We start from the raw sequence: 12,058 nt of genomic DNA on the forward strand, positions 1-12,058 counted from the left end.
TGAGATGTGTGAGCATCTGTGAGATGTGCTGTGGTGGTCTGCCTAGCGTCTTTATTTTTCTTGATATCTTTAACCATAATGTGACTCTTACTAACAGCAGGAGAGTGACTGTATATGACAGCTTTGCTCTGGAATTTTCTTTCCACATACCTCTGAGTTCCTGATTCGGAAAAAGATCTGTGCATGCTAATTAATCCATGATGTAAAAACCATTGTACTGTCAAACAGACTGCAATTCGGCCAACATGTAGCAGCAAGCGGTGCGTCACTATAGCAACAACGTGCGTCACAAGACCACTGAATGCATTTAGTTTCAACAAACATACCAAATGAAAACATCATTTAGAAGTTGTTGTTTTTTTTTTTGGTTAGTTTTCTGGTTGAACCTACTGGATACTAAATCTGCTTGTCCTGTGATTGTCCACCCCTGGGAGATGTTTGAAACATTCTTTAACACATAGTTCCAGTCTGTTCTTCAGGTCGTCAGCAATGCAGGCAAGTCAGTTGAGATTAAAAGCATCGTACGTTCAAATAAATCTAGAAAACACTGTACAAACAAACAAAGCAAGGTCAGGGATCAAAGCCAAAGATTGACACTGGCAGACTATGAGAGACGGACATAAACATATCATAATATATTACCATTTCTAAATTGCCACAATAATTTCCAGTTTTAAAATCCTGTTAAATAAACTCAGACATTTTTTTATTTTTACAAAAAAAATGTAGTAGAATTCTCTACATCCCATAATAACTCTACAACCAATAAAATAATGCGCAGCCATGAGAATGCCAATGTGTATAATATATGCCAACTTCTCCAATACTGCTCTATGTTACTTCATATATTCTATACTACTCACTCATCCTATCCTGGACCACTGACAACACCATGAAGGGAAAAAAATAAAAAAGGATAAAAATATATAAGGCCCCCACAATAATACATGAACACAAAAAATGAGGATAAAAAGTTAATGATAAAGATCAGATTTTTAAACATATTAAGCTGGTAGGCACACACACACACACACACACACACACGTGTCAAATGGCTCAGAAAGTACAGACTGAATCTGAATTTACAAGGTCTCATGTCACTTTATTTTGTTTATGGGGAGCACATATTAGCCGAAGCACTAGCGGTAACCAGTTTCCAGCACTGAGACCTGGTGCCAAAATGTGAGGAATCAAATAGAGCTGCTTTGAAGTCTGAAGCATGTCCAGAGGTGCCAACATGTGCGTTGTAGCTGTAGCGTTTATGATATTTGACCTCTTGCTATGGTCATATGGGAACCACCTGAAAATGATGCTTTTCTGCTTTCTCAGATAAAGCAAGGACTGAAAGGTCAATTCACTGAAGGGGAAAGGACGTGAGACATGAAAGACTTTACCCGAGACATGCATGACGTTACTTTCTCCTCGTGCTGACTTTATCTATATGAACTTTATCCTGTGTATACCCAAGCCTTGGCCTTGTCAGCCAACAGAAATCAAGATGGTGGTCTCTTAGGCTGGAAAAAAGTGAAGTAGCTGCTTGTTATTTAGGTCACACTAGGCTGTTTTTTTTTTTCTCATATTTTCTCCCCAATGTGATCCCGGCCAATTCCCATGTACCAGCCAGCTCTCCCTATCATACCACAGTTACCAACTGGGAATGGTGAAGGCTACCATGTGCTTCCTCCAAGACATGTGAAGCCAGCCAATCATGTCTTTTTGAACTGCCGCTCATGCTGCGTAACACACTCGGACAATAGCGCAATCTATCCTCTTCCACATACATGAGCTCACAGATGCATACGATTGGCTAGCGTCACTGTGACTGACAGGGGAGAGAGCGCACACTCCGTTCCTCCCGCCCAGAGAACACGGCCAGTTTTGCTCTCTTGGATTCCCGGTCACGGATGGCTGTGGCATTGGCGGGATTGGAACTCAAGATCTCCGGACAACAGGGTGAACGCTTTGTTCCACAGAAAGCCTTTTCCTCACTGTTTTCTTACTGTTGCTTGGCACACATCTAAAAAAAAAAAAAAACCCTGCCGTCTTGTAGACAAACATACACTCGGGGTGTTGTGGTCAAATTCTGTTTGTTTTGCCTGCTATTTTTTTTTTGTTGTTAGCAATGTTGGCACCTCTGCATGTCTTTCATTTGATATGAGTGGGGTTCCTGGCATTAGAGAGCTGCTGTATCCATTCGATCCATGGCTAGTCCACTATTTGCTTTGGCATTCATTTTTAATGCATGATTGCAATTAGCATTAAACCACTCGGTGGGCATTTACGACACGGCGGAAATGAATGAATACTAGCACAAGCAGGTTATTTGCACATACAGAAGAGCTATTAAATAATGCAAGACCACGAAAGAGCTGCAATAGATTTCAGCTCAGGTTTGTCACAACAATGTCACCCACCTTAAAACCTAATATGTGGGGGGGTGGTGATTGTAGTAGGGGAAGAGGGGGGGGAGGGGTTGAAGAAAAAGAACAACTGATAAATCACTTGGAACCGACCCATTAAAAAGATGTAAACAGTTCTTGTGAGGCTGAATGTCATCATTTGTATTAGCATGAATGGCGTTTGTTCTGCTTGGCTGGCGGAACAGCGTGAGCGCTGGAGTGTGTGTTTGGTGTGCGGGCGTCGGAGAAGCGTGGTCTGATTGGGCCTGCTAAGAGAGCCAGCAGTACGCTAGCAAGTCGTGGGTGCAGGAACAAGAAGTAGGTGCTTTCGAAATAAATAGAACAAGGCACAAATATTTTTTTTTCTTTTTCCACGAATGTTGAAAAAACTGAACAAAACTGGCACCGGCGGGAGGCGTTGGGAGGTGTCGGATAGTGAAGCTTGTTTTGAAAACGTGAGCTCTCTTTGAGCTCCTCCATCCTACACCTCTTCAGTCTCGATGGCAGCGTTGCTCCTCTTTCCTCTCCTCTCCTCTTGGTTAAATCACTCGTCTAAATCCAGTCTGATAACCATAAACCATAAACCCTCACAACCCCCACCCCCCTCCCTCCCTCCCCTTTCCTTCCAAACCCGACAGAACTCTCACTCTTCTCGTCCAGCAGGGAGAGACGCTAACAGAGTCAGTTAGATATAATATTCCTTTTTGTCATCCGTGTTGGTTTGCCCTCCCTCGGCGTTGATGATGGCTGTGTCGGCGTCTGCTGCGTCATCTGCTCCTTTGGCTTCATGGGTAAAGTAGGTACCTGTGATAGAGACATGTGAAAGTGGTTTGAGAGATATATAAGGACGAGCAAATACAAACTTTGCACAATAAATTGTGCCTGATTTACCTTTATGTCTGGCAAAGTAGCGTCCCAAAACAATCAGCAGACAGAGCATGGCGAATACGACCACAGCGACGACTCCGCCGATGACAGCGTGGTCGATTTTCTGTGCCGCTGCATCTGCTCTCGAATCTGCGAAAGAAGAAAAATGAATAAAACCAAATGTGGACAGCTGTGCTGTGCTCTGAGGTGTCTGTATGGCTGATGCTTGGGTTATCATAGATTTGAATGATTTTACATACAAGCTTATGAGCGCTACACTGCATTCCTGAAACAGCTTGAGCATCACAAGTTGGAAAGAAAAAGTTTTATTCAAGTGACAGAGTTCACGCAGAAATCGGTTCAATTTTTTTTTCCCCGTCAGTGAAATCTGAAAGATACATTATGCTAGGATCAGCATCCACTACAGTGATGTACATTCTCACGTTGATACATGGCCTCTTGCTTGCTTCTCTGACTAATCTCCTCTGTTCACCTGGTCACTGACTTTTGGTGGATGTCATTTTCTTGTAATAAAACTCCATTTTCCTTGAAGATGTTATTACCATTCACAGTCTTTTCATCTTCTTGCTAATTAGAGCTCACTTGTTGCTGCAGTACCAAACCTGAACCTATAGCAGTGCTTATAACCAGTGCTTTAACCCTTTTTACTATTCAAATCAAACAAATGTTTTTAAAAAAAAACATTTTTTAAAACAAATTCCATCAGTTTCTTTTTTTTTTTAGAAATCATTTTACACTTGGCTTAAGCAGAAATGTGAGTCCTCAACTTTGGAAAAAATAGCAACTGGTATCCAAGCAACTAAACTTAATAGAGGGGAGAGGATTTGACAATCAGTCTGAAAGTGCATCAGGCGTGTGTACAGGGCCACTCATCAAACCAAAAAGGCACCACTTATATTCTGTGGCCAACCCCACTTTAAAAAAAACAAAAAAAAAAAACAAATTTCAGCAATACTACCACTGTTTTCAAAACACATTCCAAAGGGGAAATTTACTGGTGAATTTTGGAAGCAAAATTGCATCTTTAGTCTCTCACATACTTTTTTAATCTTTCATGTCAAAAATGTTTAGATTCTGATTTCATCCACGAGCAGGTCTATGATTATTGCACCTCGTTTTAATTAAAATAGAAATGAAAGTAGAGATTTTTTTTTAAGAATGACAAATAGTTTGCATTTTTTTTGGATAATTCTTTAGTGGTGGCAATAATTTTCCATGTTTTTAAAACAAAATCATAATTATATTTAATAAGTAAATAAATTTATTTAGTTTAAGTAAGTAAGTGATTGATATAAATATCACACAATATATACTGTATGATATAAATATTACACAATATATCATTTGTGCTGTTCTTTCTGAGATGCTTTTCTGCTCACCACGGTTGTAAAAAGTGGGTATTTGATTTAACTGTAGCTTTCCTGACAGCTCGAACAAGTCTGGCCATTCTCTTCTGATCTCTCTCAACAAGAGCATTTTCCGTTTGCAGAACCACTTTTTTTTTTTTTGCACCATCCTGTGTAAACTCTAGACTGTTGCATGTGAAAATCCTTAGAGATCAGCACTTTCAACCATGCCATGGTCAAAGTAACTGAGATCACATTTTTCTTCATGCTGATGTTTGATGTGAACTGACTGTATGCAGTGCACTGCTGTCACATGATTGGCAGATTCGATAACTGCATGAATGAGCAGCTGGACAGGTGTTCTTGTTAGAATGTAGTATATAATATGCAGTAAATATTAATAATCAAAATGTAACATTCTTCAGAAGGGCTTCATGTGATAGAGTCTCTTTTTATTTGCTTCTGCTAGACAATTGAATGTGGATAACTGAAAACCTTAACATGCACATTTACTTTAAAAATTAATGTACTATAATGGACATGGCTAAAAATATTGGCTTGCGAGGTATAGCATGGCAAAGGCATTCACATATTTCACTGCATTATGCTACTATTTGCACCCAGGAACGTGTATTTTACTACCAAATGCAAACTTCACAGCATGTAGGCTCAAGTAATATTTCATTTATAGACACTGAATATGACTCAGTTGAGACCTTAGTTAAGACAATATGAACAATATGTGGACTTTTTAATGCTTTTAGCATTCTTCTTTGGTAGCTATTCACAAAAGGCAATTCCATTATGCTTTTGGAATGTGCACAGCTTAGTTTAGACCAGTAGTTTTTCACGGGGTATATAAAGCACTATTATTTTAAAGGGCATGTTCACTCAGGTCCGTCTACCACCAGCCTTAAAGTTGAGACAAAAAAAAAAAAAGCCACCATTCCTCAACCTCTGAACAAGATGTAGGATATGGCCAGAGCACAGAGATGTCAGAAACTCTGCTTCTGGTTTAGACGTTAAAAACATCAACAACAACAGTACAAAAATGTTATATGCATTGTGCTTATCATTTGTATATCATTTGGTGCAGTATTCACACACCTATTTGTGGAGTAGACAGATAGAGGAAGACCTCCAGGTTTCTGTTTGGCATTAGCCTCAAACACGCATGCCCTGCATTGCGTCATGTTCTACCAGGGGGAATGCAAGTATCACATGGTCCTTGTGCTTCTGGAAGCCAGATCGTGGTGTTAATTAGCATGAGATCAGGAATAGAGATGAGAGCACTGTCACGATGCATTCTGTTCAGCGGCACTAACTCCTCCCAGACTGAACTCATCTCTCTACCTCTACCGCTTCTACCTGACGTCCCCAGATAAATTAGCTGTCTTAGGGCACAGACATTTCAACCGAGTGAAAGGGGAATTTGGCCACGCTGTTTAAAAAAGGTGTGCTTAGATCAAATGCCTCGGTGTAAGTACGCTTTAATGAAATGTCACTGAGAAGAAAATAAAGTACATACATAATAGATCAAGTGATGTTATATGGGTTAGCATTTGAGATTACTTCAGTTTCTTTGGTCTGCCCTCTCTCTGATATTCTTCTGCTTTGCCACAAGGGAAAGATGATCATAAAACTCCACAGGATCTGCTTACTCTGATATGTGATAATGAGCTACTGGACATGTACCTCGGCCATCATGGCAACCCATCAGTGACTCGGTTAAATGTTTACTAAGCATTAAAACAGCATATAAGACAGCTTTGTGTATGCCAGAAAGTGAATTTATAGGGAAATAAAATTTGTGTAGATTTGCAGCTGGTTAAAACCTGACGTAGGCAATGCTCTGAAGGCCAGCAAATCATGCTTTACTGCTCCCATTCTGCATCGCTGCTGGAGTGACTAATTAAAGTGTGGCCACTGTCATTACAGTAAGATTGGAAATGGCCAGCGCCAGAGCTCAGTGCCCATCTGCTCTCCTTGCAGCCAGTGCAGTGCCCTCAGGGCAAGGGCAGGCCTGGAGTGAATCTCGGAAATTGAGAGTCGTTTGGCCTTGTTTGCTTTAGAAATTAATACATAAGCAAACATGTAGCTCTGGATTAAGTAGATGCTGTATGACTAAAGACAGCCCACTGTTTCAAATATGAATGGAGTAGACAGCTACAGTCAATGGCAAATATATTACACCAGTTCTGCCTCTTCAGTAAAAAGAGCCAATTAAGTTGCTACCTGAAAATGCCTGGCATATCAGGCTCTTACCCTAATGCATGCACAGAGAGAGGTTACTTTGCTCTGTTAGTTATGGGGAAATGTGCATGTGCAGAAATGTCCATTTTTTCATGGTATTTGAGTCAAAGTCCACATATAAATTGTGTGGTGGTTTGGGAAAACCCATCAGCTATTGCTGTGGCTGAATTCTGGCATACATCAACAAACAAACAAACAAACAAACAAACAAACAATCAGGCTCTGCAAAAAAAGAAAAATTGACAATAACATGCATTAACATTTTAATAAACCATAAAAAAAATTACACCAAAACAATGTGGAAATGTTGCTATTTCCGTTTTCATGTCAACACAGGAATCAGCATCAAACTCTATTTCCCAAGCAGCATTGCGGCCTACAAATATGGCTGCCAAGAACTACACTTCCCAACCCACACTCTCATTATCACATACAAGGTCTCCTGACTACTGATTACACTCACTTGGTTTCAATCACTCACATGCCCTATAAATATATATATATACACACACACACACACACACACACGCACGCACACACGTTGTTTATAGGCTGCTAGAGCTGTGGCGAACCCTAACAGGAAAAGCCCAAAGAAGAAGAAGAAGAAAAGTTGTTTATAGGCTTTTTGTTGTTTATTGGCTATTTGTATGTAAAGATCAAACTGAGTAAGGAGCCAGTTTAACAAACACAGTGGTGAAAATACTCAGTCTGGCTTAAGATGTCTAAAACCTTGCTAGACAAGTGTGATTTCCTCACACAGTGAATGTCACAGTTTGATCAAGTTGTTGCCAAATGGAAAGAAGCCTAATCAATTCAGTTTGTAATCAGACAGCATTATAAACTAACGTCAAAATGTCCGTGATGCTTCTGCACCACAGTCAGAGTATAATCTTTAAATGCAATTTTCTCCTTTTTCAATTTTGGGGGATTTTAAATTGTTATATCCTACTATTTAGATACATGCAGAAGAAAAACATATTTCAGTTCAGGAATATCATCCTGTTGATCCGTTTCTGGTATATAGGTCTCTCCCCACAGAAGTATATCTGGACGTCTGGACATACAACATATGTGGTTTTACGAGAGTAACTCTGGCTTAAGTCCCCAAAAGCACCTTTTCCCGCATACAGACAAGACTGATGAAATACTACAAGTCTATAATGTTAACACTTACTGCAACTTTTTGCTACTGCAGATGCTTTATGTGCACACTACATAAAAATCACACATCAGTGAATCTGTGAAACTGAACATATTTCACAAAATCTGCTTGCTGGTAATAATCATCCTTCTCTAGTGAGTTTTGTTGAGTTTATTTCATTGTTTGTCCAATAACTTAGCTTTAATGATGCAACATTTAGTATTTAATGGTCCATCCTTCATTCACTCATTCGTCTCAGCAAGATCAAGAATACACCCTGAATGGAATGCCAGTCCATTGCAGGGCACCATGCACGCACACACACACACACACACACACACACATTCACACCGAGGGTCATTTTATAGTAGCCAATCCACTTATATGCATGTTTTTGGGAGGTGGGAGGAAACCTGAGGAAACCCATAAGAACACTGGGAGAAAATGTGGTAAACATTAAATATAAATAAATTGGGTGTAATCATGCTAATACACACAGCTTTCTCAAGAGATCCTGAATGATTCACATGACCCAGTACAATAATAATGTTCTGGACTGAAAAGAAAAGCCCTGAAAAGCTGTACTTGAACTTTGACGAGCGTAAAATGGCCAAAGTAACATTGCATTTCAGCTTTCAATGGAAGGGTTTAAGACCTTTTACGAGCACAAGGGGATGCGGGGCATGTGATGCCTTTCAAGCAGACTTTCCTGAAAGAGCTCATGCCTGCTGTCTCTGAATTGATCATTCATTTGCTAATGGTTCCTGAGCGCTCGATCACAATGCCAGCGTTCAACTCTCTGATTGAAAAACTTCTGGTAACGTGTGGTTTCAGCGCCGTTCACTGCACGACTGGTGACATTTCCAAAATGTGTGGGTGAAAATAAAAAGCCACGTTTCCAACAGCAGCTACTGAGGCTAGTGCTAATCTGTAATGCCACACAGTTGATGATAGAGAGGCTGTAATCACATGGTTTATCACTGTTTCTCCCTACACTGGGTTTCTTTGAACATTCGTGTTGTACAATGAGTTTTATGTATCCTGCTCAGATAATTTAAAACACAACCTTTACAAAACAGGCCAAGACCATAAATTGCATAAACCTCTTTAAATAGCTGGACCATAATAGATTTATCAAATGCAACAGGGAATTATAGGAAATCGCCCAGACTTATTTTTCTGCCTCCATTTTCGGCATGTGACGTATCAGAAGCCATTAAACTTTCATTACATTCTGTTCACTTCTGTCAGTCAGTGTGGCACCTCAATTCCGAACATGATGGATGATTTTTCTGCCTGAGCCAATAATGTTATAGCACTTCAGTATCCATAAATTATATCATGAGTAGGAAATAAAACACGATGGGATGTGCAGTTGCAGGAAAATAATCAGTGACGAGGTTGCGTGATGTGGAGCAGAATGCTAGTCATACTTTTAACCGTTTATAGTTACATTTACTGTTTTGGAACATCCATAAAACATGTTAGTTCCTGTTCTCTTTTTTTCCTCTTTTATAGTTAATAATAAAAAGAAAATGCAGTCTGTCATGTTACCAATAAACTGCAAAAATGTCAGAAAACCTAGCTCAGCTTTATGTCTGACTCTTACAAAGCTCTGACACTGGAGACTCCTTCCAAAAAATGTTAAATGATGCCTCATTACCTTCTGAAAACTTCACCATATCAATACTTACACTTTTTTTTTTAAAGTTTGTTTATATGCCATACAATTTCCTGTCTAAGATATTATTATAGAAATAGTAATGACAGTAATAAACCTTGAATCTTGGACTACTGTTAGAGCTGCTGTTATAGAAAATGAATCAACACCTTCTGACCAATCAGACGTTTACAATTTTAATGCACATGTGCATGCTCATGAAGTGGTCCGACATTCGCCACCTTAAGTCAATAATCGTTCAAAGAATTGATGTGATGTCGAGCTTTCGTGCTTAGATGCAATTCAAAGATGTGCACGCTATAAAAACAAACATCAAGATCAAGCTGTGTGGCATCAGTTGCTCCTGACAGGTGACTTTTTGCATAATTAAGAGCAGAACCATTAAAGGAGGTGGATGATGCCAGCTGTAATCTGCATCAAGGTTTACTAACACAAGCTACCCTCTGATTATTCTAATCTACACACAACAGTACGTTATAACTCATTAACATATGTGTCTTCACACACTCAGCTGAGTATTGTCAGCTGACAAAAGGAATGAGCTTTACTGTAAGAGGCAGGAGGCATAGCGAGAGATACACAATGAGCTGTCAGTTTATCCAATTCGAATCCGGATATTTACTAAGATCCCGAATAAAGAGCACTCATTTGCGTGTGGAATCTGATTAAATGGCACATGCAGTCAATGGGTGTGTTGGGGATATTTTGCCAAGAATAACTGCGCACACGATGTGACATGCCAAGTGGTTTGTGCAAATGCTTTTTGTTCTCGAGTTCATTTCTCAAAGAGACTCCAGGATGACACTTTCAAAATAAAAACTGAAAGTAGAATTCCAATTAAAGGTAAAATGGTTTAAACAGTGTAAGAGCATAGATGTGAGTGTTTTTATGTGAAACTATCTTGAATATAGTTAAATGTAATTAGTATTTCTTATTATAGGATTACAATCAACCAAATTTAAGACTATTAAGATGTCTATTTCTCAACATTTTTACTCATTTCAAGCTTTAAAACATCTTGTTCTACTGGCAGATAATGTTGTTTATTTTAAGTGTTTATTTCAAGAAAGAAGCGAAATGATCTTCCAATAGTACAAGAAAATTTTAAGCTTGAAATGAGTTTTTAAAAAATGGCTAGAAATAGGCTTCAGAATCTTATATTTAGTTTCTTGTGATTGTATAATAGGATACACTAGATAAATTTGACTATATTCAAGATATTTTCACTTTCTAAGACGTCATGATTAGCTACATATGAATAAAAACCTTGTCACAGGCTCTGTTAAAGTGCTCTTAGCATCTGATGTGTGAACATGTAGTGAATATTTAATATAAAAACAACTTTGTAGTTGGAATAAAAAGTCAAAATTGCAAAAAAAGACTGCTATTTTGCTCATTTGAAAGGCAAAATCTGCAGTTCATCCTGTTGATTAATCAGATTCCAAGGTGTTTTTTTTTTTTAAAAAAACACATTTTTACACACACAAACCTTTAGTAAATCAGGGCTTTATTGTAACCTCCCACAGTTTTTTGTCCTTGCTTTTTTACACTGACAAGGACTGCCATGTTGCAGCCTTTCAAAGGATGTGCTGGTTTTAATGCCCTTGCTTGCTTTAAGGACAAAACAACATTATTTAGATGCTTAAGGACACTTGGACACAGAGCATTCAAGTACTAAATTAACCTGAACCTTTGTCCTCACCCAAAAATCGTCCCAGCAGCCATCTGGCTGCAGTGTTCTGATTTCCACCTAAGAAACGTTAACTCACTGAGTCTTAATTCCATGTCCAGCTACACACTCAATACCCTTTGGTGCATCTTCATACCTGAACAAGCTATGTTAGACAGCTGGAGGTAAAACGAATGTGGAGGAAAGCACAGGTTAGACTATTTTAGGATATAATGCAGTCATAATTACCCCCAAAGACATGTCTGTCTGCCTGTATCTTTTTAATTTCATCTTGAAATCTCTCTCAAAGGTTCAACTCATCTCAAAGGTTCAACTTCGCCAACAAAGCAAAGCGATGACGTGTACTGAAGTTCATCCTTCCTCCTCGCAGGTTTCACGCTATAAAGGGATACAGCGCCAACATTATCAGTAGCTTCATTTCAGACTGTTCCTCTTTTATTTCGCCATGATGGAGGACTGTATCTATAAAGAAGCAGCTCCTGGACCACAGGGTGCGATAGTGTGAGATCTTACCATGTAAAAGAGTGTGGTTTATGGGGTTTTGTCACTACGTAGATAAATAAAGCATCTCACACTCACACACACACACACACATACTTTTTTTTCCCTGCACCGTATTGTCCTGCCCTTTTGTGCACTTTATGTCTGATGTGTCTAACG

General features: G+C 39.1%; 1 protein-coding gene across 3 annotated transcripts in view; it reads right to left on the reverse strand.

The window, feature by feature from the left end:
- Positions 1 to 3,019: 3,019 nt before the first annotated feature.
- The window catches only part of cadm1b (cell adhesion molecule 1b), a 163,696-nt gene continuing 154,657 nt past the window's right edge, over positions 3,020 to 12,058 (reverse strand). For all 3 annotated transcript variants that reach the window (XM_026924611.3, XM_026924610.3, XM_026924614.3), the window contains 2 exons: positions 3,291 to 3,416; positions 3,020 to 3,203 (listed from right to left, as the gene is read on the reverse strand). In XM_026924611.3, coding sequence (XP_026780412.1) covers positions 3,085 to 3,203; positions 3,291 to 3,416 — 245 coding nt within the window. In that variant the 3' untranslated portion in view covers positions 3,020 to 3,084. The remainder of the gene's footprint in view (positions 3,204 to 3,290; positions 3,417 to 12,058) is intronic.

The sequence above is a fragment of the Pangasianodon hypophthalmus genome, chromosome 14 (genome assembly GCF_027358585.1).
Source record: "Pangasianodon hypophthalmus isolate fPanHyp1 chromosome 14, fPanHyp1.pri, whole genome shotgun sequence".
Taxonomy (NCBI): Eukaryota; Metazoa; Chordata; class Actinopteri; order Siluriformes; family Pangasiidae; genus Pangasianodon; species Pangasianodon hypophthalmus.